The 26,991-nt window shown below is 41.9% G+C and overlaps 1 protein-coding gene and 1 pseudogene across 1 annotated transcript; both read right to left on the bottom strand.

The window, feature by feature from the left end:
• Positions 1 to 19,676: 19,676 nt before the first annotated feature.
• Positions 19,677 to 22,961, bottom strand: LSM5 (LSM5 homolog, U6 small nuclear RNA and mRNA degradation associated). Its single transcript, XM_069462282.1, has 5 exons — positions 22,916 to 22,961; positions 21,663 to 21,758; positions 21,344 to 21,371; positions 20,154 to 20,226; positions 19,677 to 19,742 (listed from the first exon to the last, which is right to left on the bottom strand). The coding sequence occupies exons 1-5, from the start codon at positions 22,959 to 22,961 to the stop codon at positions 19,710 to 19,712; spliced, it is 276 nt and encodes a 91-aa protein (XP_069318383.1). The 3' UTR covers positions 19,677 to 19,709.
• On the bottom strand, positions 20,783 to 20,852 carry LOC138377688 (U6 spliceosomal RNA; annotated as a pseudogene).
• Positions 22,962 to 26,991: the final 4,030 nt, after the last annotated feature.

Raw genomic sequence — 26,991 nt, 5'->3', positions numbered from 1 at the left:
GTAAGAGACAGTGTTTTCCAGCCTGGGGGTTGTGTTGCACAAAAGAACTGGGTAATTTTAGCAAGATCACCTGCAGATGAGTTCCCCAATGAGCCGCTCTCTGGGGAAAACTCCTCCCTCCCTCTCCAGGGCAACACAAGCTGGGATTATTCCTTCATCTCCTAGAAGATATTGATTGGATCCCACATAAAATCCTTGGCCCCCACCCCAAGAAGCTCCTAGCAACAATTGCTGCAGTTTCATGTGACATCACTGGGTAGTAACCCGTTCATTCATTGGCATTTAAGGGGCAACTGCACCCCTGCAGGCACCATAGAAAATGTCCAGGATACAAACAGGAGCAAGGTGTAATCCTGCCCTCCAAACACCTCAAGTGATGGAGGATTCCCGTGTGTTGTGTGTGCTAAATTAGACAACTAGGAAGGTGCCTGGCATTGTGTCTGACACACGCAGGTGTTCAGCAAACACCTGGTTTATTTTTTCTTTCCCTTAACAGTCTTCAAAATACTTTTATGGGAATTGTCTTGTTGGTTTCTCAGAGCCTCTTCAAATCCAAATTGGAAGGAGACAGAATAGAAACAAATGACTAAGTACAGGGATCCTGTAAGCAGAGAAAAGCAGACATTATAAGCCTCATATTCAGTTGAGGACATGCACCCAGTCAGGCCATGGTGCAGCACGGCAGTGATGGGCACGGGCTGTGGGGCCGGGGTTAGAGCTCTGACCTGTTCCTTGGCTATAAATTCCCACTTTTCCTTGCTATTTTCAGAGTTGAGCCCAATCTCCTGCAAAACCCCACTGAGTAATCGCTGTACCTATTGTGATGGTCCTCTGAGTAAAGTCTGTCTTACCATTCTTTACCAAATGTCACAAATAACTTTTTCTTTAACTGAATATATATACATGCATATATAAATATAGATACACACCCACACACAGAGGCATCCTACTGGTTCAGTTTCTCTGGAGAATCCTGACCGATACAGGGGCAATGATACACCCCACCTCACTGAGTTGTTGTGAATAGCACACTTAGAACCATACCTGGTGCAAAGGAAAGACCATTTGAAGGTCACCTACTCGAGATCACTTGGCTGGTGACTGATGTAGGAAGAGTTCCCGAGTGCAGGACTCTGACACCACACCCCATACTTCCTCCGCCTGCTGCATAGGGAGTTGAGCCAATCTGTTCTAGCCCTGCAGGGCTACTGGAGTGAGAATGTGAGACACTTGCCCAGTTCCAGCCCACCCACTTTGTCAGTCGATTCCACAGAAAGGCTGGGTCCCGCTGCTCACTCATGTGATAAAAATCCCACTAGAACCGATCATCTCATTCCTCCCTAAGGGCATCAGGGTTATTAATGGAATCTCTCAAGAATTTCTTCAAAGCTTCAACCTTGGTTTGGCTTTAAACCAGATGGGAGTCCACTTTTCTATCAAGTGTCATTGACCCATGGCGAATAGATTATCAAAACCGTTAAAGATAAAAGTAATGTATTTAGGGGGTTGATTTTTTAAAAAAAGAATGGGAATATTTTTAGCATTATATGTTGGCTTTATCTTGAGCAATCAAGGAAGAGAGATTGGGAAATGATAAAGGGGCCTGAGAAAGAAAGAGTTTGGGAATTTGCTGAAAACTAATACTGGGAGGGGACGGGAGGAGGGTCAGGGATGAAAGGCACACAAACCAGCAGATTCTTTAAAAGATAACATTGTCAAAATTTGTTTGAAAAAGTATTTTCATACCTGTTTAAAATCTGAAGGCACATTTTGTAGATAAAATGGAATTATTTTCACCGGACAAATATCCATCATGCAACTTAAAACCCTGCTGCTCAAAACCGTTGCTGCATTTTTAGAAAATTTTGTAGTGCCTTAGAATAATCTGTCCCCACTGCCTGGAATGTCTTTCCCCTTAACAGGAAAATATCCATTAACACTCAGCTCTGTGATTACCTCTTCAGGAAAGCCTTTCCTGACCCGGCCCCCAGGAGGGTTCACACTTCCCATCCCCTCGTGCACCCACAGCACACACTTTCCATGCCTCTGTGTAGTGCCCGGCAGCTGCAAGGGCACAACTACATCCTCCATCTAATTAAGTGCTTCTTTGCCATCTTTGCTGATCTGTGTACTGTCCCTAACACAGCACTGGCATATAACTGATCCACATGAGAGGTGGATCAGCGAGTTTCAAATGAACTCATACGTTAAATACATGAAGCCAGGGCTGGATTTGAATCAGAAGCCAGAGGTGTCCCTCCTTTGCATTGTTCACTTCCAGTGAACCACTCCAGGAGTGAATTATTGCAAACACAAAAACTAAAGAAATCACATGTCTTTGAGCAAATCAGAGACCTGTGGACTTGATTATCTGGCTTGTGTTTTCCCACACTGGTTGCTCCTTCCGTCCCTCAGCTGGTCACTAAGAACAGGCAGAGTCATAACAACCCTGTCCTTCAGATTCACTGGTTGCAGCAACTCTGGTCAAAGGTTTGTTGAAGCAACAACAAAATGTAATGAGTGGATCTGGCTTGGATCCTAATTCAGACAACCCATTGTAAAAGGATTTGAGACAACTGGGTATATCTGAATATAGTATTAATACTAAGTATTAAATAATATCAATGAATTACTTCTAATTTGATTACTTGTGATAATGGTTTCATCCTCTAAGAAAATATATTTATATTTAAGAAATATCTAAGAGAGGTATTTAGATATGCAATGACATATTGGCAGAGATTTGCTTTCAAAGACTATAGCCAAAAACAAACAAACAAACAAAAAAAAAAAAAAAAACAAAGACTACAGCCAAACAAAAAACAAAAGAGAGAGAAAAGAAGTATAGAGAGAAAGAAGAAGAGAGAAAAGTAGGAAGAAGAAAGAAAGATGAAGCAAATATGGCATAATGTTGATAATGGTTGGATCTGGGAATGGGTATTTTCTCTATTTTTGTGAATATTTGAATGTTTTCATAATAAAATTGCTTTTTTTTTAAATTATTCAGCCCAGGTTCTAATCTGGTAAAGTGGTTTTTAAAAAGGCTTGCTGGGAAAGGAAACGTAAGGAGTTGATAAAATCAATGTCAAATGATCTTTGGATTCATTTCGTTCCTGCAGCCTTTCCCAGCCTTCTGAGAATCAGCCACTGGGGGCTTGGTTGGCCACAGACAACTGAACCAAGACCAGGAATTCCCCCAAGCAAGCTGTTGCAACTTTTCTTGCTTTGAAAAATCCTGGCTTGTCTCCAACAGGCTCTGAATCCAGAGATAGCCTCCACCCCAGGCAATAGGAGTCCTCTGTAGGGTCTAATTTAGCTCCTTAGGACATTGTGGTTTGCATTTGTGCCTGTTTTGGTTAGGCTTAACCAAGTGGGTTAAATAAGATGGTTTACTCAAGCAAGTGGCCAGGTGGGTGATCTAGAGCTGGTCTGACAGCTCCACAATTACCGACACTCCTTCTTCCTATTATTCTGCAGCATCTGTCTCCTACTCCAGCACTTCATCCACACTCCATTGGCCAGAGTCTGGTGACATGATTCTTACATGATTGCGCTTTGCTGAAACATAGGCTTAGAAATGTAGTCTTTAGCTGGACAACCATGTAGGGAGAGAGTGAAAAATGGGGGACACCCAGCTGTTTCTGCCACCACACCTAAGCAATAAAAGCTGTCGTCTCATAGTCTCTGTGTATATATGAATGGTTCTCCTGGGGACCACTTAGAAAGAAGGTGGCTAATCAAAGGCAAAAATCAGGTGTCCGTGCCCCCTACAAAAATATTATCTTGGTATCACTTTGATCGGTGCTCTATCTGCTGCGCTTACTGCTGACATCAGAATGCGGGTCTGCAACTCTGCTCTTATCTCCATCAGGGAGAGCTTGCCTGGAATGGAAATAGCACAGAGGAGCAAGGCTAAGCGATGGGGAGACTGCGTCCTGGGGACATCATTAGAACCATGGAGCCAGTAACTAGACTGTTAAACCATGTAAGCCAGTAAATATATCCCCTTTCCTCTTAAAAACAACAAAACACTACCTTGACCTTTGTCACTGTACCATGTCACCTGCACAATTGGAGGAGACCTGAGGGCAGAGAGCCCTGCAAAGGAAGGAAGATGAAAGCCAATCCAGGTATCACAGCTGTTACTAGGAGGGAGTGAAGCAACTCCCTCCTGCACAGCACCTACTGCGCATCCCACCCTGTGGGATGCTCTCATGTCTCCTATATTTCATGTATATTATATAATATATTATCACATACATTATCTCATATAACCCTAAGAACTCATTACCATTCCCATTTTACAGAGGAGGGCACTAAGGCTTAGAAATATTAAGTAACTTCTCCAAGGTCACACCATCAAGAAGTGACAGCCCATGTGAAAAGCCAGATCCTCAAACCCCACCCCACACCCACGCTGCCTTTAAAGTCCCTGCTGGGCCTCCTCCTTCCAGGTCCTGTCCCATCTGAGTCCTTCTGCCTGACCCTGCCACACCCTTTGGCCCCTGCTGCTGACTGCCCGCCTTTTTCAAGGTGCCAGGGGCCCAGAGGTAGAAAAGGCATTGCTCCAAGTAGTATTGCACCTGCAGGGAAGGGATGGCTCTTTGTAAATAAACTGGAAATGAATATTTCTAGGACCCCCATGGAGAGATGCAGAAGCTCAGACATAAGTGGTTTCAATCAGCCTCCAGGGGGAAAGGAGGTCATTTTATCCAGGGCAACCCAACCATCACCATCCAGTCACAGAGGTGGAGTAGCATGGCCAAGAGCTCTGAACCAGGTCCCAGTGATCAAAGGCTCTAGCACAGTCCCCTAGGCAAGTGAAGGACCCTCCTTGGGCCTAGGTCTCCTCTCCCATGAAGTGAGGGACTGGGCCTAGAGGTACTGTCAGCTCCCTTCCAACTCATTACGCTCTGGAACCCCTGCTCTGAGAAGCCACAGATCTCCATGCAAGCTTGTGTCATCCTCAAGCACCAGTCACTAGCACAGCAGGAAGTCAGGCTTCCTTGGATAAAGTGCTCGCTCTCAGAGTTCATCGTTTAGTTGTCAGGTGGAATAGAGGAAACTAGGTGTCTATGGGGACTCATTTGTGGTTCCCATCACAATGGAAAATTCCTTAAGCTTCTGCAATCCCCACCCGTGGTGATGCGAACACCCGATCTGGATGGAGGAGAACACCTGGGCCAAACTGCCCCGCTGAGCATATCACCTCTTCCCAGCCCTTTCTCACCCTCTCGTTGCACAGGCTGCTTCTTGTCTGACTCAGTTTTCTCCACTAACTAAATGCCACACTTCCAGCTGCAATCACCCGGAGATGCTCTCCAGACAATTCAGTGCAGGAAAAAATAAGGTCCTTCCCATTTCTTACTACCCCCATGAGACGCTGACTGTGAAGCCGGCTAAAAGCAATGACTAACAACCGGGTTGCTATGAGGAAGTGTTAATGGGGCCTATGGCCCAAGAAGCAGCAATTACGAGACAAAAGGAAATACTTGGAAGAAAGTAAAAAGAGTCCTTCCCAGAGAGCAGGGGAGCAGGAGAACCCAGGACCCACATGTCTGATTCACCACACACCTATGGCCATGACCTAATGCTCTGGTATATTTCCCTATTTTATAAGAGATGTAATGACCAGGTATTTTGCAGGCTGCCACAGTTCTTTCTGGAAAGTGGTAGAGTAGAGATTTAAAAAGCCAAGCAGGATGTTCTCAATGGTAAAGGAACGCAGGACCAGATTGGCCCGCAAGTCAGTCAATGTGGAAAGTTACCCAAGTTAAAGCATTTCACATCCACGAGCCCCCTGGGTCTCCAGAATAACTGTGTGGAGGAGGAAAGGCATGAGTTCTCGCCTTGGTTTAAAAGAGGAGGAACGAAGACCCAAAGAGGATAAGCGGCTTGCCGGAGCTCACTCTGTCAGCTGACTTCTCCACCAGACCATGATTCCTCTTCCTGTGGTTTCCACCCTGATGGTCTTCAAGTTTGTTCTCATTGAAACAGAACACAAAAGGAGGAGGCAGCAAGGAAAACAGGGAGCATCACAGCTTTAAAAGATTAGCCACAGCATCCAAAACCACCGGATTCCCACAGGACAATATGTCAGGAGTGATCTGCAGATGTGAGAACATGTCCCCATGGTCCCAAGGGCTCCCAATGCACATCGGATTCCAAACAGCACAGCTCGCAGTGACTGGGTGGCTAACAGTCAGAGGGGGAGAGGGAGCATGCCTGAGCCTCAAAGACAGGACCTGCCACTTGTGGTCAACCCCCCTCCTCGCCACTGGACCCCGGGCCCTTGGCTGGTGCTCTCTTCCACTGAAACGCAACCAAAGGCAGAGAGTGGGGTGCTGGAAAGGAACCCAAATATTCAATTCATCTCTTGTTTTACAGGTAAGAAAATTGAAGCCCAGGGAAAAAGCAAAAAGTGATTTGCCCAAGGTTCCGCAGCCACTTGATGACAAACTCAGGTTTCCTGATTGCCTTTCCATTTCCTTTCCAAACTGCTAACCTCCCTGCTTTGCCTGTGTGTCACTGAGACAGTCATGATGACAAAAGATTCCTAAAACGGGCCCCAGGGAAAATGCGGGGCCCTGAAGATGTATCATTCACATCTGTAAAGATGTGCAGCTCTTACCACTTGTTCTGTTTTGTTTTCCGTTTGTAGTTAACCCCTCTTCTTCTCAGGCTGTGCACCCCCAGGGGAGATGAGTGAGATGAGTTCAGGCACAGTCACTATGCTCTCCCAGGGGCTTTACTCCTTTCGGATCCTCATGCTTCCTTTTGAAGCCACTTCATCATACGTGTGACTCTTTCTTCCACTGTGACATTAACAAAATCTCAAGACCTCTGAAATCCCTTCCTTCAACTTGGCTTCCACAGCACTCTCCTCCAAACCTACCAGGTAAGCCTGAATAGGCTGCAGCCCTCGAAAGACTCCCCATTCTTGTAAACAAGACAGTGCAAACAGATCCTTTAGAGAAGGGAAACCCTTCCCTAAACTCCACCTTCCAGAAGTTGCCAAGGCTCATTCTGACCCAGGCAGATCTGATTTTCAGGTGTGCCCTTGAATTCCAACTACCCTGCATCACTCGTCAAAGCCCCTAATGCCAAATCCTTCACATCTCCATTCCTGTTCTCGTTGTTCCTCTTCCCTGCCTGACAGACACTTGCTCATTTGCCAAGGCCCAGCTCAAGTATCTCCTCCTCTAGGATGCCTCATCGATATGGGTCCCAGCAAGCTTCAGATGAAGAGACTTTATTTAACGAAAGGATTACTCACAGAGGTGGGGCAGTGTTAAAAAATGTGTAACGGACAGTGAGGATCCCAGACAATAGCAAATGTGGAAAGATATTATTGCCCCAGGACTGAATGGGACAAGGGGAGAAAATAGTGCTACACAAGCCCTTTGAGAGCTGGAGTCCTGGAAGAGGGGATGCCAGTATGTCCTGCCATCATGGGAAGTCGCAGCCACTGCTAGGACACAGTGCTGAAGCAGAGACAAGCCAAGAAAGAAAGACCTTTCTCACCCCCCCCCAAGGTACTCCCACCCAACCCCCACCCCCATCTCTCTCCGCAACCCTCTGATCTCCCTCTGTTGATCTCCTCCTGCTCTTGCTCCCCTTTGGAGGGACCCAACCTGTTGCCAGAGGGCAACTGAGCAACACAGTGGGCAGGATTCAGCATCCCAGACCCAGCGCAAGGCAGAGGTGGGCAGAGAGGGGATGGGGGCAGACAAAGAATATCTAGCACAGACGCCTTCCCTGCTTCCTCCTCCCACCACATGCAGAATCTAGCCCTCTCCTCTCCACATGCTAGAGAGGCTTACAGAGGGCAGGCACAAAGTGGTGCTTAACAAATGATCACTTTATTAATGAATTGATGATAACCATGAACATATTTTGAAACCTCCTTGCCTCTTTATTTTACTCCCCTTATTATCTTAAAGCTAGGCACTTTGTAAATTCAATTCTTTTCTAATTAATAAAGCCCATATTTTCAGCCTCATCTTAAAAAAAAAAAAAAAAAAGATAGCTTCCCATTCTATTGTCACCATCTGGTTCAACAAATATTATTGGAGCCCCTGTCCCCCAAGCACTGCGCTTGGTGTGAGGGAAGATTTAAGGATGACTAGGGGCTCCATTCTTATGGCAAATGTTATGGACAGGTAGCTTCAACTGTTGAAAAGGAATTGCTTTGATGGAAAAACCATAAAAATAAGTTAATTCAGAGGCCTTTAAATAATAGTAATAACTACCAGCATTTATTGAGCACTTACTATGTAATGGAAAGTATATTGGATGATTTACACATATTAGCTTTGTTAATCTTTATAGTCTTGAGAAGTGGTTATTCCCAATTTACACATGAGGGAATCGAGGCCAGAGAGGTTAAGTAGCTGCCCCAAATCACACAGCTAACAAATGATTGATCAGGATTAGAATCCAGGAAAGTCTGATTCTAGAGCCCATGTCTTTATCCACAACACTATACTAAAAGGCAATATTTTACATTGGAAAAGGCATCTCACATTAAAAATATGAATGAAATACATGAATGAAAAAGATTCCTCAAAGAAAGGGTGAAACAGCAGTACAGATTCAACACTTTACCTGCCCTTGTGGTGTGATCCAATAGTACGTACAGCAGCATGAGAGACCAGAAACTTACATTCAGATGAGGTTCTGAGCAAATCTAAACAGCCTTGGCTTTAAACCGCTAGCTGCTTGGTTCCACAGTGCCCTCTGGTGATCAGTTGATGTTGTGCATGATTTTTTTTTTTTTTTTTTTTTTTTTGATACAGAGTCTCACTCTGTTGCCCAGGCTAGAGTGCTGTGGCGTCAGCCTAGCTCACAGCAACCTCAAACTCCCGGGCTCAAGCAATCCTCCTGCCTCAACCTCCCAAGTATCTGGGACTACAGACATGCGCCACCCTGCCCGGCTAATTTTATATATATATATATATATATATATTTTTTTTTTTTTAGCTGTCCATATAATTTCTTTCTATTTTTAGTAGAGACGGGGTCTCCCTCTTGCTCAGGCTGGTCTCAAACTCCTGAGCTCAAACAATCCGCCCGCCTCGGCCTCCCAGAGTGGTAGGATTACAGGCATGAGCCACCACGCCCGGCCCTATTGTGCATGATTTTGCTTATTAAATTCAAGAACAAAATGTGTAACAACTGAAGATTCAGTCAGGGTCACCCCTAGATTAAGTAGATTAAGTCTGTTTTCTGGCCATTCTCTATTCCGGCCTCACGCCCTCTGACCTCACACTCCTGATGACTGGAGTAGGCAGAGCATGAATTTGGGTGTCAGTCTGACCTGAGATTAAGTACCAGCTCCCGCTCTTAGAGAGACGTCAGCCAGGGCGCCTGCTGTCTTCCAAATGTAGGACTAAGAGAACACCAGGACCCTGCTGGAGCTACTGAGCTTCTGCTTCTGCTCTTCCCTGTTTAACAGCCAGAAGCCCAATGACAACACTGCCAGCCAAACTCTTAAGATATTCAGATGATGGTGGCACTGTTAGTGGTGGCCCACACTCTAGTCTGTGGTCCAACAGTGCAACAGGATTTGTTTCCCTTGAAACCAGGACTTTGTAGGGTGACTTGCTTGAGGCCAAAGAGAATAGCTGTTTAAGACAGTATAACAGTGTAACAGAAGTCTCCATGACCTGTCCCATATAAGCATTGAGTAGTGGTGGAGGGGTGAGGGATCTTGTGTATTTGAGCCTAGACTTGAATAGAAGTAAATCAAGAGAAGAGAAGTTTGAAGACGAGGCTATTCCCACAAAAGCCCAACACAAATTAAGTCAAAAACAAAAGCGGAGCAACAGCCAGTGTTACAAATTCTGTGGTGCTAAGGCAAAACTGGGATGTGGTTGACAAGGTCAACAGGTACCCCTCATGGTATCCTGTTAAGAAACTTGGCCTTTCATTGTAGAGAGTATAAGTTACTGAAGGGTTGAAAGCCAAGCATGAGGCTGGGCATGGTGGCTCACGCCTGTAACCCTAGCATTCTGGGAGGCTGGGGTGGGAGGATTGCTTGAGGCCAGGAGTTCAAGACCATCCTGAGCAAGAGTGAGACCCAGTCTCTATCAAAAGTAGAAAAAATTAGCCAGGAGTAGTGGCATACACCTGTAGTCCCAGCTACTCGGGAGGCTGAGGCAGGAGAATCACTTGAGCCTAAGAGTTTGAGGTTGCAGTGAGTTGTGATGACACCACTGCACTCCAGCCCTGGCAACAGACCCTGTCTCAGGAAAAAAAAAAAAAAAAAAAAAGCCAAGCATGACATGACCATATTCTACATTTTAGATAAATCACTCAATTGCTGTGATGGCTGTGACAGACAGACGTGATGGGGTGAGACAAGAGGAAGTCAGGAAGACAGAGGAGGTTGTTGTATTAGTACAGCAGAGGCTTGAGAACTATTGGAGTCTTGAGGGGAACAATAATTAGCACTCTTCTTCCACAATTGAGTTCTGAACCAACAGAGGAAAAAGTCAAAATGGTCAACAGACACGGGTCATTTTCATTACAGACATAGGCTAGGTGGATGACGTAGTTTTTATCTATGGACTTAACTTCTTCAGATGGAATTCCAGAATTATTCAGATTTACTCACCAAACCACAGGTATTGCTGGACCACCCTAGACTCCTTCCTGTTGGGGGCAAAACACCTATAAAACTTACAGCAAAGAGCACAGCAGAACACACACTCCCTGCAGGCAACTCAATCCCAGGAGGAAAAGGAGTAGACGCAAGTATACTGTTTCCTTCACCCATATTTAATCAAATAAATCACTGCCCGTCCCATGGGGCAGAGGGAATAAAGGGACAGAGAGATGCCAGGTGTGTTATATTAGTTAATCTTCTTTCACATAGAAGAAAACACCAGAAGTAGAAAGAACCATTCCTCTCTTACATTCCCCATGTTGTCATTCTTTTCACCCACTGGGCTTAACCATTAAAGCTGTAGAGAACCAGAACACAGCCGATCATGAAGTCACTCCCAAATCCAACTACTACTGTTCCTTTGGTTATCTTCTTGGGATCAACGGAAGCAGTTTAGATTTTGCCCCAAAAGTCTCTAAAAGGGGACAGAATAATACATTAATTAAGACAACTTCGAGGTTTTTATAATTCCTTGTCTGAAAGTCCACTCCACTTCCCACCCCAAAGTATGCCTGGCCACATGATCTGTGATGGTTAATTTTAGGTGTCAACTTGCCTAGATTAAGGGATCCCCAGAAACCTGGTAAAGCATTATTTTGGGTGTGTCTGTGAGGGTGTTTCGAGAGAAGATGAGTGCGTGAGTCTTAATGGATCAGGTGGGGATGAACTGCCTCAGTGAGGGCAGGTACCATCTGATCTGCAGGGGGTCTGGAGAGAATAAAGAGGAAAGGGAATGTGTCTGTCTCCTGGAGCTGGGACACACTGTTCGTCTCCTGTCCTTGCACACAGAACTCCAGCCTCCCTTGCCTTTGGACTCCAGGACTTAGAGCAGCAGCCCCCCGGGTTCTCAGGCCTTCAGCCTTGGAATAAGAGTTACATCATTGGCTTCCCTGGTTCTGAGGCCTTCAGACTTAGACTGAGCCACACTGCTGGCACCCCACGGTCTCCAGCTTGCAGACAGCCGGTCAAGAGACTTCTCAGCCTCTATAATCACATGAGCCAATCCCCCTAGCAAATCCATTTTCATATATCTACATATAGATATATATCTATATATATATCCTATTGGTCCTGTCTCTCTGGAGAACCCCAATACATGGTCCAACCTGGCATATCAGAGCATTAAGACCCAATAATAAAATGCTAATAACATAGAGATGCCCAAATCTAATACCCTTTCATTATCAAATTCACAGGGACAAATTCAAACATTAAATATCCTTGCAAATCAAAGTCCAAGAATGTTAAACTCCAATAGAATTAAAATCCAAAACTAAATTCCCCTTATCTTTGTGAGTTAAAAGTCCAACATTCTTAAATTAAAAGCCAAAACCAAGGCCAGATCTCATGGCTCATGACTGTAATCCCAGCATTTTAGGAAGCCAAGGCAGGTGGTCTCTGGAGGCCAGGAGTTTGAGAACAGCCTGGGCAACATATCAAGACCCCATCTCTACCGAAGGGAAAATAAAAAAGCCAAAAACAGTATTCCCCAAATTCTTTTATTTTTTTTTTTTTTAAGACAGAGTCTCAATATGTCACCCAGGCTGGAGTACGGAGGTGTGATCATAGTTCACTGTAACCTTGACCTCCTGAGCTAAGCAATCATCCCACCTCAGCCTCCCAAAGCACTATGATTAACAGATGTGAGCCACCACACTCAGCTCCCAAATTCTTATTCTGCTCAATCTTTACCAGAGTTTGATGCTTTGGTGGAATTAAGGTCCTTTCAGTAGCCACAGCCTGGGCTGTCACTTGTGGGAAAGTAATTCCTTTAGGGCCTCAGAAGTTACATTAGATATGCCTCAGATATGTGTAACCTTTACAAACATGGAGATATTTCCACTTGTGGGCCATTATGAACAATGCTGCTGTGAGCATTCATGTAGAAGTGTTTGTGTGGACATGGTTTTAGTTTTCTTGGGTATAAACCAAGGAGTGAAATTGCTGGGTCATGGTAACTCTATGCATTTTATATTCTCACCAGCAATGTACTAGGGTTCCAATTTCTTCATCTCCTTGCCAACACTGGTTATTTTTTTTTTTTTTTTTAATTATAGCCATCCTATATGAAATGGTTTCTCATTGTGGGTTTGATTTGCATTTCCCTAATGGCTAATGATGTTGACCATCTTTTCATTTTCATGTACTTATTGGTCATTTGCATAACTTCTTTGGAAAAATGTCTATTTAGATCCTTTGACCATTTTTAATTGGGTTGTCTTTTTATTGTTGAGTTATAAGGGTTCCTTATATATTCTAGATGAGTCCCTTATCATCTATATGATTTGCAGATATTTTCTCCCATTCAGTGGGTTGTCTTTTAATCTTCTTGATGGTGTCCTTTGAAGCACAAAAGTTTTTAATTTCAATGAAGTTCAGTTTATTTCTTTTGCTGCTCATGCTTTGCCTCACTTTTTAATGGGAACAAAAAGTTAACTGTAGACACAAGATTATGACCAGCCCTCATACCAAATCAAGTCAGTCCCCAGCCCCCAGCCCCAATGATTCTCCCAGGTAAAATTATGTCCTTATAATCCAAAACTTGCCATTGCCAAAGACTATAGCAGAGACTCAGGAGGAGCTGAGTGCAGGAGGTTTAGGCCTTGCCAGGACAGGCCTCGGCTATCAGTCTCTGCCAAATGTTCAGAATCCATGACCCAAGAATTTCAACTAGATCGCTTACTCAATTCAGCTGGTTACCTTAATAGGCTGATTATGGCACTATATTGACCATATCTGCGGGGGGAAGTCCATCTACGAAAACAGTCTCCGCTGTTCCTCAGCAAGTGGCATATGCAGTAACAGTGCCTTCCTGCAGAGTTGAGAAATTTGCACAGGTGGCAGACTCAATCATCAGGTCTTGAGACAGCCTTTCTTTCTCATCTAACGTACTTTAAACCTGCCAATTTCCATGTCGCCTTGGAAATGAGTTTGAGTTTGGGGCACCTTGGACTACATTAAGGTGGACTCCATCTGATGGCATGGCTGCTACCACTCACTCAGGAGCGGGCGTATCAGTCCTGTGCCACAATGGCTGCTTTCATTACTTATAAAGTAGCTTAGCCCTGGGCAATGTCCTGCCTAGGTTAAGACTTCTCCCCTTTCCACGTTCATTTCAACTGAAAAATTACAACCAGCAGATTCCTGATTAGAAACTGCTGCTGGCCGGGCGTGGTGGCTCACGCCTGTAATCCTAGCACTCTGGGAGGCCCGGGTGGGAAGATTGCTCAAGGTCAGGAGTTCGAGACCAGCCTGAGCAAGAGCGAGGACCCCCCCCCCGGCCCCCCCCCACTAAAAAATAAAAAGAAATTAGCTGGACAACTAAAAATATATATAGAAAAAATTAGCCAGGCATGGTGGTGCATGCCTGTAGTCCCAGCTACTCGGGAGGCTGAGGCAGAAGGATCGCTTGAGCCCAGGGGTTTGAGGTTGTTGTGAGCTAGGCTGACACCATGGCACTCTAGCCTGGGCAACAGAGCGAGACTCTGTCTCAAAAAAAAAAAAAAAGAAAAAGAAAGAAAGAAAGAAACTGCTGCTGAACATTCCGAAATTTTGACTCCTAGGATCCTAATGAGGCCCCAAACTTCAGTCAGGAACCCTAGAGATCCTGCATTTCCTCAGCTTTGGATGCTCCAGGCCTGCAGTTGCCTTTATTTCCGCTCCATCTTCTGCAGCACTGGGCTATGCCCCTATGTTTCATTTTATTCCCTTTCCCTCCATTGTTCTACTTCCTTTAAGACTCAGTTGAATTTCTAATTGGTTCTTAAATGGGTTCCTTTTCTTCTCTACCAGAAGTAGGTCTAGTACTATTTGATGGAAAAGTAATGTCTTTTTTTAAACATTTTATTATAAAAATGTTCAGAGAAAATTACAAATAATGAACACCCTTAAAACTACCAGATTCAACAATTAACATTTTACCATATTTGCTTTACTCATCTCATTAGCTATGTATCGCTCAACTTAAATTACATGACACTTCTCTCCTAAACACACGCAAAGCAAAAAGTAAGGACATTATCCTCCATAATAATCAGAGCATTATTGTAACTAACAATATTACAAAATCTCCTAAATATTTAATATATTGTAAATATTCATTTTCCCAACTTTTCTCCAAAACGTTTTCAGCTGGTTTGTTCAAACCAGACTCATCAAGTACCACCCACTGCAGTTGGCTCTACATTAGTCTCCTCTCCTACCTTCTTTTTTCATGACATTGACTTATTTAAGAGACCAGGTCAACTGTCTGGTACATCACACATTCTGGATTTGTTCATTTCCTCCTGGTGTCATTAAATTTATTCCTCTGTTTTCTATTTACATAACAGGAAGATCTTCAATCTTCATGAATTTTAGCATAAATATTTTTAGCAAGAATATTTCATAGGTGATGCTGTGCACTTCATATTACATCACATTGACAAGGCACATGTCTGGTTCAACCATTATGAGTGATGTGAAGTTAGACTACTGTGCTGTGGAGGACACACCAAGATCTCTCCATTGTAAAGTGGCTTTCCCTTTTTGACTATACGTAATGTATAGGGTGATATTCTTCCATTATGAGAACATCCAGCTCTCTATCAACCTTTTACCTAATGGTTTCACCATCCATTGGTGATTCCTGCATAAGTCAATTACTGTATTAATAGTTGTAGAAAAGGTGATTTTTTAGTGCTGTTAGTCCTTCTACACTTACAGTATTAAGTTTCTTTTATTTAAAAAACTTTTTTTTTTTCCCTCCTCAACTGGTGCTATGTGGTTATCCTGAAATACAGTTCCTCCTGAAAAGGCAGGCAAATGATTAGATCTTTAAATACCAATCTTAGTGTAAGGAAGTGGGCTAACAGCCTCCTCCAATGTTGGGAAAGGAGGATTCTTTTTCTTTTGGCTTTCTCCTTAACTCAGTTATCTATTATAACAAACCACTTAAAAACTAGGTGACTTAGAATAATAACCACTTATTACTGTTCACGAGTCTTTGGGTTAGCTGGTCATTCTTGCTGATTTGAGCCAGGCTTGGCTGATTTTGGTTAGACTCATTTCTGTGTCTGGGGTCAGATGGTAGGTTCATCAGGAGCCAGCTGTTCTAGGATGGCCTCACTTACATAGCTGACAGATGACTATTGGGTAGGACTACATTCTTCTCATCAACTAACAGACTAGTCCTGGCTTCTTAACACAGCGGTGGGAAGGTTGGGGTGGGGGGAAAAAAGAAGGGAAAGAAAGTAGAAAGAGGGGAAGGAAGAAAATGGAGGAGGGAGGGAGGGAAGGAGTGTATAAGGTGGATACATCAATTCTGCCGCATTACAGCAAATCACACAGCTGGCCCAGATTTAAGGTGTGGGTAAATATATGCCACCTCTTGACAAGAGCTGCAAAGGATGGGTATCTTTTTGTAACTTAGAAACAGCCCCTTCAAGTACTTCCCTATCTTATCCCCATTGGTCTTTGAATGCTACCTTGCTTTCTGATGACATAATCAATTAAGTAATTAATTATTAATTAGTTGTGGTAAGAAACATTGACAAATACAAAACTGGTGGGTTAAAATGGGATGAGGAACAAGATATTTACATGGTCTTGGATACTCACTGCCACACCAGCGGCAGCCTAAGGCAGTAGTTCTCAAGATTTGGAAAGGAACTGAATTACCTGGGAAACTTGGAAAAATACAAAGGCCCAAGGTCCTAACCTTCAGCAAGCTTGGGCCTCTGTGTTCTTCAGTAGCTCTAAGTGATTCTGTTACTGTACCAGTTTTCAAACCAACGTTTGAGGAAAAACCTATCAAAAGTCACCAGTGCCCAAACACCTTGTACCTTTTCTGCCATCTCACTTTTGCTGAGGCCTCACCTTTGCTTAAAGGCCCTGCCTCTACAGAAATTGGCCCACTCACCAGCAACCTGCCAAAGTGAAAACCATATATGGTCAGCACCTAATACAACATCCTTTGAGCTTAAAACCACCCATCTTGCCCTGCTGGAACAATCACATCATTTTCTCCACCATTTTTACTTACCTAGAGCCAATGTTCCTGGCCCACGCACCAATTATCAGGGGAATTTGGAGGGTCCAATAAATAGTATCTCTATTATTTATAACAGTGGCTTTGGCCGGGCGCGGTGGCTCACGCCTGTAATCCTAGCACTCTGGGAGGCCGAGACGGGTGGATCGCTGGAGGTCAGGAGTTCGAGACCAGCCTGAGCAAGAGCGAGACCCCGTCTCTACTAAAAATAGAAAGAAATTATATGGACAACTAAAATATATATATACAAAAAATTAGCCGGGCATGGTGGCACATGCCTGTAGTCCCAGCTACTCGGGAGGCTGAGGCAGTAGGATCGCTTAAGCCCAGGAGTTTGAGGTTGCTGTGAGCTAGGCTGACGCCACGGCACTCACTCTAGCCTGGGCAACAGAGTGAGACTCTGTCTCAAAAAAAAAAAAAAAAAAAAAAAACAGTGGCTTTTACCCAGGGGTGATTATTTTGCCCTTGGGAGACACTTGGCAATATCTGAAGCCATTTTGGTCGCAACTGGGAGGGCAGGGGAGGTAAGAGAGGATTCTGTTAGTACCTAATGGGTAGAGGCCAGCGATGCTGCTAAACTTCCTATAATACACAGAAAGCTCACATGAGTAAGAATTATCCAGACAATGTCAATACTGCCAAGGTTGAGAAATGCAGATTTAGAATAGTACCCATTCTAAATGACTTGCAGATAAGACAAAAGTATAAGCAGATGGGAGTCATACCATCAACTTTATTAGTGCTGAAGACTAGATTAGGAGACATAGTTATCTGCTGGGAGTGGACTTCCTATTCCAGAACCCCTGAAGCAGACTTATTCATGTAACCAGATGTAACCCGTATGCCTCCCCAAGTGATCAGGCTTCTATAAAACTCATAGCATGTTGCAGCTAAGAACATGTCCTCCTTACAGGTTACTAACCCACATGAGGAAAAAAGGAAGAGCTGGGCATGACCACCAGCTCCCCCGGGATAGGGAATAAAGGGGTGGAATGAGGCCAATGTTACATCATTTAGCTTCCCTCCAAAGGGAAAGAAACAACAGGAGAGGGAAAATATTCCCCCTGAATAAGAGTTAGAAACAGTGGTGTGCAGCAACTGGCTCCTCAGAACCAACTGTTAAATCCTTGGGAAGTCTGCAAGCCAGTTGTTAACCCCTTTGCAGCTTGAAATCAGCCAGGGTAGTGATAGGTACACCACGTCATAAATCAGAAAATACTATTATACAAATCAGTGTTTTGTTTTTTGGAAAATAAAGGTGGATCCTTTTTTAATGTGGAAATACTAAAATTCCATATGGATTCAAGATTTAAATGAAACAAAGAAAACATAAAGACCCCAAGGAAAAATATAATCAGAGCAAAAGAGGTCCTTCTAATCCATGTAGATCAAAGAAAAAACTGTAACAGACTAGGTCAAAATGTAACTATTAATACATAAAAATACAGTATTTATGTCAAAAAATACCACTAGCTGGCAAACTACAAACTAGGGAAATTATTAACAAAATACATGACTAAGAGTAACTTATCAAGAATTCTTACAAATTAGTAAGAAAAAGATAAACATCTCAATGGTAAAAGCCTTGGATAAGTAATTTAAAAAATACAAATGAGTTCAAAACTAATAAAGAAAATTTTAGACATACCAGGTTTGGCTGTCACATGGCAAAGAGAGGAGAAGACAGAACACAGTTAACACTGGGAAGGATGTAAAGGTACTGTGAAAAACTCCTGGCAACAGTGTAAGCCAGTATAAACTTTCGTTGGCAACATGACAATATATACTTTCTGATCTTATATTTATCAATTTATTCTAGGAAAAACAAAAATGTATAAAGATTTAGTGAGACTATTGTGGCTATTAAGAATAGGCTAAGGCCGGGCGCGGTGGCTCACGCCTGTAATCCTAGCACTCTGGGAGGCCGAGGCGGGTGGATCGCTCAAGGTCAGGAGTTCGAGACCAGCCTGAGCAAGAGCGAGACCCCGTCTCTACCAAAAATAGAAAGAAATTATATGGACAACTAAAAAAATATATATATATAGAAAAATTAGCCGGGCATGGTGGCGCATGCCTGTAGTCCCAGCTACTCGGGAGGCTGAGGCAGGAGGATCGCTTGAGCCCAGAAGTTTGAGGTTGCTGTGAGCTAGGCTAACGCCACGGCACTCACTCTAGCCTGGGCAACAAAGTGAGACTCTGTCTCAAAAAAAAAAAAAAAAAAAAAAAAAGAATAGGCTAAATAATTTATAGTAAATCCATTTAATAAAATACCCTGTACACATTAATGTTGTTGAAATATTTAACATGGAAAGCTAGTCACCATTTAAGTTTTTAAAAGGACTTAAATGGAGGCTAAAAACAGGATAATCAAATGAGCAAGTTTTTGTAAAAATAAAATGTGTACTGAGAGTGTACTGAGAAAGTCTAAGAGGATACACAGCAAAATGTGATCTTTTCCTTTTTGCTTACTTGCATTTCTACAATTTGCATACATTACCTGTGCATTTTATTTGCTTTTAATAGGAGTTAATGGAATTTGAGTTCAGCAGAGAAATCCTCCTTACAAAACATCAGAGTTTGAAATGAATTTTCTAAGTAATCATTTCAGGCTTTTTAAATGTACCTGTTCAAATCAAAGTTCATCACTTTCTTTGGAACAATTTTTGTTTGAGAATCAAATGGTCACGTAAATGAGGAAGCAAATAGGCATAAAATGACAGGAAAGTAAGCGGCAAAATATCTATAATCTCTGTCCCATTGGCTACTGCAATACAATAAATGAAATCACAATTAACAAAAAACATCTTTATTTTAGTCTTCAAAGAAGAAATTCTTTTCTTCTTTTTCCAAGATAATCATGATTAACTTACAAAATGGGTATACATCTTCAAAGTATTTCCCTTTAACGGGAAACTGCTTTATAGGATGTAAATATTAAAAAATAAAAAAAAAATTCTATTTTTTTGTCGTTTTAAGACAAAACAGAATCTAGCATAAATCAAGGAAACCCATTCATACTTCAGGTCCTTCTCCTCCAGGAACCAGCTGCATAAGAGGAAAAAGAGTTTATTAATAACACCCCCACCATGTCATCTAAACCCCTACTAAGAGCTCGTCATCACTAAAAGCCACCTTTGCCTCTTTCCCCCTCCCTCACATTCCCATTTTCCCAGATAGTCAGTATCTAATTCCCAACATCATCAATTAATACTTAGTGTCTCAACGATGACTCCTGAAAAAATAAAACATTAAAAAGCCCAAGCAAATTAATCTTTAAGCCCAATGCCTCTTCAATAGCTCAGCTTTAGGGCCCTGACCACAGAGAATCCCCTTCCCATTTTAAGTACCACTGGGCCATGATCATTTAGTCAAGCAAGCAGAATTTCAAGTTAGTTCTGTAATTATGCCCCACAAAAATGGGCTAGCATCTAAATAAAACACCTTTAATGGTCTTACCATTGTTATATTATTTCCATTTAGCAAAATCTGATCTAATTTAGTAATTCTTCTTCCTTCTGGTGTGATTTCACTAAATGAACAAATAAAATAAAAGAGTCAAGATGAACAGTGGTAATCAAAGCTAACATTTCAGAAACACTTTCCCTCCCTAAAAAGGTTATTCTTGTATAGAAATCAATGTGAGGTCAGGCAATTCTACCAACAATTTTCAGAGACAAAGGATATTCACCAGATAATGTACATTCTTCATCAAAGGCAACAGAGTAGACTGATGGCCTAAGATCTACATTCACCAGACTAATCTTCACAAAAAGAAACTGAAATCTGCCAAGGAGATCAAATATGAAACGAAATGTTTAACAGCCTCACTCTTTTTCTTTAACACATCTATTACTGTTGATTCCTATATATTAAACCAATCTGTATCAATTCAGTTTTTTTGTTTTTCTCAGACAGAGTCTTGCTCTTTTGCCTGGGCTACAGTGGCATCATCGTAGCTCACTGCAACCTCAAACTCCTGAGCTCAAGCGATCCCCCTGCTTCAGCCTCCCAAATAGCTGGGACTGCAGGTGTGCCCAGTTAATTTTTGTATTTTTTTTTTCTTTTTTTTTTTTTTTTTAATTTTTTTTCGCAGGGGCCATGCTAATCTTCTCTGTATTGTTCCAATTTTAGTATATGTGCTGCCGAAGCGAGCACTAATTTTTGTATTTTTTGTTGAGACCTTACTCAGGCTGGTCTCAAACTCCTGGCCTCCAGCAATTCTCCCGCCTTGGACTCTGAGTGCTAGGATTACAGGCGTGAGCCTGTAATTCAATTTTAAAAACAGAGATATTGGTCATAGTCTTTATAATGAATGTAATTTAGCTATCATTTATAGTTTGTTATATAGTTAAATGCTCTTATTCTCAGTTCTTTGATTTGACCTGAGCCTTAAGATTCCTGGCTGTTTTTAGTATCTTTTACTAAAGCTTTGTCTCTACTAAATTCCTAGCAATATAGTGATAATTACATTAAGTTAATGACTTTTTGATCCAATTTTACAAGCATCAGTAGAAAAAATTTCTATCTTTAAGGTACTTCCAACATGTAATGGTTTCTCTTTAATCATTTTACTGACTCAATATTACTAAATCTGCCTTTCATTAAAAAGAGATTCCCCCCAATTCTTTAATTTTAACGCTACTTACAATTCAGTGACATCTTCCAGTACCATATCTGAAATTTGGTGTTAAGAAAATATATATACCATGTTGAATTTACTCTAGCTTCTGCCTTTGTTCAGTTTTAATTATAATGTTTACCACAATGGCTCAAATTCAAAATGCATGTTGCTGGTAGAAACTTTATCTTCTTTCAGTACATGCACCTCTTAAAACGTTATCACAAGTTCCCTGAGAATGAACTTATTTTTATTATAATAATCAGACATATAGTGATTGTCTGTATTTCTTAAGTCATTAAGAAACAAAGAAAAACCTATACCACCACCACCTTTTAAAAGGATACTGACAAAGTCATCAAATCCTAGAAGAGTACCAACAATTTCCTTATCGCTCTTCATAACAATGTGAATTCTTGATCCTATACATTTGTCCACAAGCTCTGTGAATGAGAAAAGATTATTTTACTCATTCATTATTTTAACAAATATTTGAGTACCTACTGGCAGTCTTACTTGCACATGGCAAAAGATAAACCAGGAAAAATATTCATTAAACAACTGTAGGTCTTATAATACAAATCTCTGTTGAATCATACTTTTACAGAAAAATTTTCCTTGGTCTCCTCCACTTACCTCTTGTTTGTAGCAATTTATGACTGTGGTTTTATGTTTATTTTAGATTTGTGATTAAAAAATGAGCGCACACACGTGTAAACACACACACACACTCTCTCTCCCCCCAATCTCTAAGCTCCATGAGGGCAGGGACCATGGTTACTTTTGCTCATCACTGTGTCCCCAGTGGACAGTGCCTGGTATATACTGGGCATGCCAAGAATCTGCTGAATGAAGGAACAAAAACTGTTCAATCACGGCCACGTTCACTAACTCAATCGCTCTTCACCAGCTACAAAATATTAGAGAGACATTATATTCGCCGGAGCCTCTTTCCTGCCACTACTTCCCTCACCTAATGCAATCTATCCTCTGACAACAGCTTGAACATCTCTGGCCAGTTTAGCATTATTCGGCACGATGTTTTACTAGTCCAATATTCTCTCCTGCACAGGCTTGTGTACTGTTTGAATGCAATAGCTATCTACGGTTTAAGTTTATTGCCAAATAGTGCCCAGGCAGGGTGTTTGGTGTACAGGTGCTCGTTAAACGAATGACAGAGCTAGTTTCCAGATTCCTCTTTTAAGGTCCATTTCAGACCGCGGTGCTATTCTCAACCAACGAGACACACTACAAGGTTTATTAAATCTGGGGATCTTAAACGCCAGGTTGAGAAGTGAGACTGCTATCCAGACTCTGTACAGGCGAGTTCACAACAAAGAAGGCCGACGACGAATTCACTAAGTGTGGCCCTTTCCCCGTGACGATCTGGTCTGTGGAGTCAGAAGTCCCTGCCTGGAGGAACCGTACCACGTTAAACAGCAGGGAGGTCTGGCGCCGCAGAGACTTGGAGCTGAGAGACGAGCCGCGGAGGAGGAAAGTATTCCCTACGCTCCGCCAGGGGCTGCCTCGGCCGCAACCCCTCGGCCCCTAACCCTGAGCTTCAGCTCCCTGGCCCCGCTCCCCACAGGACAGTGATTACCTAGCGGCAGCAACTGCGACGGGTTGGTAGTAGCGTTAGCCGCCATGGATACGCCGGAAGTGGCCTACGACCATCGACGTTGGGACGGCTACTTTGAAAGTGCGCGCTTCCGCTTTTTTCCGCAGCCCGGGCAGGCTCGACCAATCTGAGGCCGAGCGAGCGATCTGGCGGGTCCACGTGGTTCGTGTCCGCTCGAACGGTGAGATTCCGTGAAATATTTCCTGTCTTCTGAACGTTCTGCCGTCTCGCCACACCACTCGCTGTGCTCTCGAAGTTTCGCGGAACCGTTAAGGCTATCTTGCCTTGTGAATAAATTCTTCTAACCAGAATGGCTTTGCAAAACACAGAAACCTTTGAGTCGTCTTTTTTTTGCCCCCTGGAAAGTTGCGTCTCGTCTCAAGTCAGTTATCGTTCTTCAAACCAGTGTAAATCAGTTCGAATTTCCTGCCACCAATTCACTGTGTTGCAATTTTCGTAAAAGCTACTTATTTTCTTAAGGAATCTACTGCTTTTTTAAAAATCCAGTGGATTGAAAACCCGCATTTCTTTTTAAAGTTTTTTCTGTAGTGGGGATTTAAAATGTTTTTTCTGTTAATTCTTTTCTACTATATTTAATTCATCGTTCTTATCTTTTTATATCTAGGCTTTTTTATTCACTGTTTCCTCAAGAAACAATTACTGTCTAACAGGCAGCCACCAGATGGCACTCTAAATTATAGGTTAATGTCATCATACTTGGAAAAAGTCATGTTTTTGCACTTCTGTTTTGAAAAGAATAGAAAGTAAACAAATTCTCGCCTTATTCTATTTTATTAACATATTTGTATCCTAAGAACTTAAAGCTATGTAGACTAAACATAAGAGGTACAAAGAACATCATTCATTCATACAAGCGGTTGTTAAGTACCCATCATTCCTTCATAGAACTATTACTGAACTATTAGTTGCATTCTATTTGACTAGCAGTTTCCTGAGTATAAAACAGTGTACAGAACAGAAGTGGTCTTCTGCCCTTGCAGGAGCTTAAAGATGAATGGGGGAGAAAGACAAGTAACAAACATGCACAAGGCAGCATGAAATTTAATATGTAAAGCAAAAGGCCTCTTTTAGTTTTAGGGATCCTGGAGAACTCTTTCAAGCCAGTCTTGGGATTTTTGTTGTTGTTTTTGTTTGTTTTTGCATGCCATAAATATTGAGCACCTTCTATGTGCCAGGACACTTACAAATACACTATATACATTTGTAATGTTTACAATCATCCTTTGCAGCAGGTATCATGATGAAGTTGCTCATACTCAAGAGAAGTTAAGTAACTTACCCAATGGCCACATAGATAGCTTGGGAAGCTTCACAAAGAAATTGACAGGAGGCTAGTCTTGGAGGATGAGTAAGAGTTATATAGGCAGAAAAGGGGCAAGAGCAGCACTGCAAGTAGAGGGAACACCATGTGCAATTGCCATGTGCTCACCTCCAAACCTCTCTTGTTGCACTTTTCATTTAACTGTTACATACTTCTTTAAGTTTAGCATAAAAACCCTTCCCTTCTCAAATGTTTTCCCTTAATGACACCAGTCTTTAGTGATTTTACTTTATTGTACTTTATGACACTCCTCCCCCAAGTCCTGATAAAATCCTGCTCATCCTTCAAGACCCAGCTCAAATACGAACACCTTCTCTAACTCTTGCAGATTTAGTGGACTCTCTCATTGCCTGGCAGCAACGTTGATAGTTCTCAGAATGTTTTTAGTGTATTTTATTGTAATCATCTATCAATAGGGCTACTTCAAAAGACTGTGAGTTCCTCAAGGCCAAGCATTTTGGGAAGCAGTAGTGTATAGTGATTAAATCTAATGGTTTTGAATGAAACGATTTTGGTTCAACCTCTAGCTCCACCACAGTTCCCTCTAATTATTTAACCATGGGCAAGTTATTTAAGCTTAAGTCTCAATTTGCCCATTGGAAAAAATAGGAATAATTGTATCTATTCATAAGATTATTGTGAAGATTAAATGAGATAATCCATGGAAAGTGATTAGCATAGGACCTGGCACATAGCCCTATCAGAATCTTCAGATCCGTAGTCAGATGTGTTATCCACTGCACCACTGGCCCCCTCAGTAAGCCCTATTAAATGTGAGCTATTACTACTTACCTTTGTTTCCTAATACCTAACATGATGGCTGGCTCAAAGTAGGGCTACATAAAGCTAGCATTGCTACCGGGTTTCACATTTATCTTTTTTTATAAGCAGACATAAGCCACTTTAAGGCAGCAATTTCTTTTCTTTAATGCGCTTTGCCTACCACATTTCCAGGCCGTAGGGTCTAATGAGTGTTCTTTGAATTGATTCTCACTATTTCATTCATTCTCCTTAATCTTCATAGGGTTCTAAATACAAAGTAGTGCCAAATTTGTTTGTGAAGCCCTTTCTTTTCCTTTACTGGTTTTCCTTTTCTATTCCTATTTGTGTTTTATTTTCACCGTACCAAAATGAGAATATGGGCCAAATTCAAGACATTGGCATTACTTGATAGAGCTAAAAAATCAGAAAAATATACTTTAAGAAAGTCAGTGCCTTAAGTTTTCCATTACAAGAACAGAATGAACATTAGCAATGTTCAATGCCACTAACGAAGAATACAGAAAGTCTCTTTAGACTCTGAAAAAGGAGCTAAATATAGTTCGTTTACACAGTAGAGTTAATGGGTATTGCAGGAAGGGGGTTGTTTTATTTTATTGTGTTCTTTCCTGAGGCAAGACACAAAAAGGCACAACAGGCCAATTCCAGATGAGGAGTTCATTTTTAATGAACTTGAAAATATGCCCTAGCTCTATGTCTCAAGGACTTTTCTACCTTTAGCTCTTCTTTACAGATCAGACATAAAATAGAATGTGTAATTTATCATAAAATATATGTAACTAGAAGAGGCTCTTCAATGTATTGTGTTGAGAAAGGCATTTATAATTTTTTTCCTGGAGTTAAATGTCATCATATAAATACTACTAAAAGTTTCCTTTCAAAATCATCTTCAGAAAGTATACAGTTATCTCAAATTGGTGTTTCCAATCTTGATAATCTCCTTCCAACACTTTTTATTTTTATTTATTTATTTATTTGAGACAGAGTCTCGCTTTGTTGTCCGGGCTAGAGTGCCGTGGTGTCGGCATAGCTCACAGCAACCTCCAACTCCTGGGCTCAAGTGATCCTCCTGCCTCAGCCTCCCGAGTAGCTGAGACTATAGGCACGTGCCACCACACCCAGCTAATTTTTCTATTTTTAGTAGAGACAGGGGTCTCGCTCTTCCTCAGGCTGGTCTTGAACTCCTGAGCTCAAGTGATCCTCCCACCTCGGCCTCCCAGAGTGCTAGGATTACAGGCGTGAGCCACCGCGCCCGGCCCTAACACTTTTTAAAACAAAAGAGACATTTTATTATTTTCCCAATAGATATTTGTTCTTGTGGACAGTTATGTTATTAATGAATTTATTCTATATTAATACAACTCATTTAAAAAGTAACATAAGCCAGGTGCAATGGTATGTGTCTGTAGTCCCAGCTACTTGGGAGGCTGAGGTAGGAGGATCCTTTGAGCCTAGGAGTTCTAGGCCAGCCTGGGCAACACAGCAAGAACTCATCTGTAAAAAAAAAAAAATTTTTAAAGACTTGTCATTCTGAACTGTTAAATGGGCCAGTCTATATAGAGATGGAAAAAATCCTGGAAATTCCCTTGCTTACTTTCTCTCCCAATTTTTCCAGCATGTTTGTTTATAGCATTATTTGAACATCTGATATATTTTTTAAAACATTTAAGGAACACAATAGTTGTGAATAGATATTTTAATCTTACTTTAAAGCTCTAGAATGCAAAGTAACATAGGTTTTTACAAAGCTGCTACTGGGTCTCCTAGACAATGAATTAAACAATTAATGTTCACTGTAAATACAGATTTCCAAGATGCCCTGTCCTTAAATTTTTAAAAAAGGTGTTCAAGTAGACTTTCATTTTAGCTATGCCACTTGTGGAAAATATCAAGACAGGTTATATCAAGAAAATACTTAATACATCAAGCAGTTGAC

The sequence above is a fragment of the Eulemur rufifrons genome, chromosome 29 (genome assembly GCF_041146395.1).
Source record: "Eulemur rufifrons isolate Redbay chromosome 29, OSU_ERuf_1, whole genome shotgun sequence".
NCBI lineage: Eukaryota > Metazoa > Chordata > Mammalia > Primates > Lemuridae > Eulemur > Eulemur rufifrons.
Note: the sequence above shows the minus strand (reverse complement) of the source record. Positions and strands in the feature narration are given on the sequence as shown.

What these genes read in the sequence shown, in the direction of transcription:
- LSM5 (XM_069462282.1), bottom strand. Translation starts at nt 22,961, where the DNA reads ATGGCGGCTAACGCTACTACCAACCCGTCGCAGTTGCTGCCGCTAG. An exon ending in AGGATTTGATGACTTTGTCA is followed by an intron (nt 21,372 to 21,662) that starts GTATCCTTTTAA and finishes ACCAAATTTCAG; the next exon opens with ATATGGTACTGGAAGATGTC. An exon ending in CTGGAAGATGTCACTGAATT is followed by an intron (nt 20,227 to 21,343) that starts GTAAGTAGCGTT and finishes TTGTTCATTTAG; the next exon opens with TGAAATCACACCAGAAGGAA.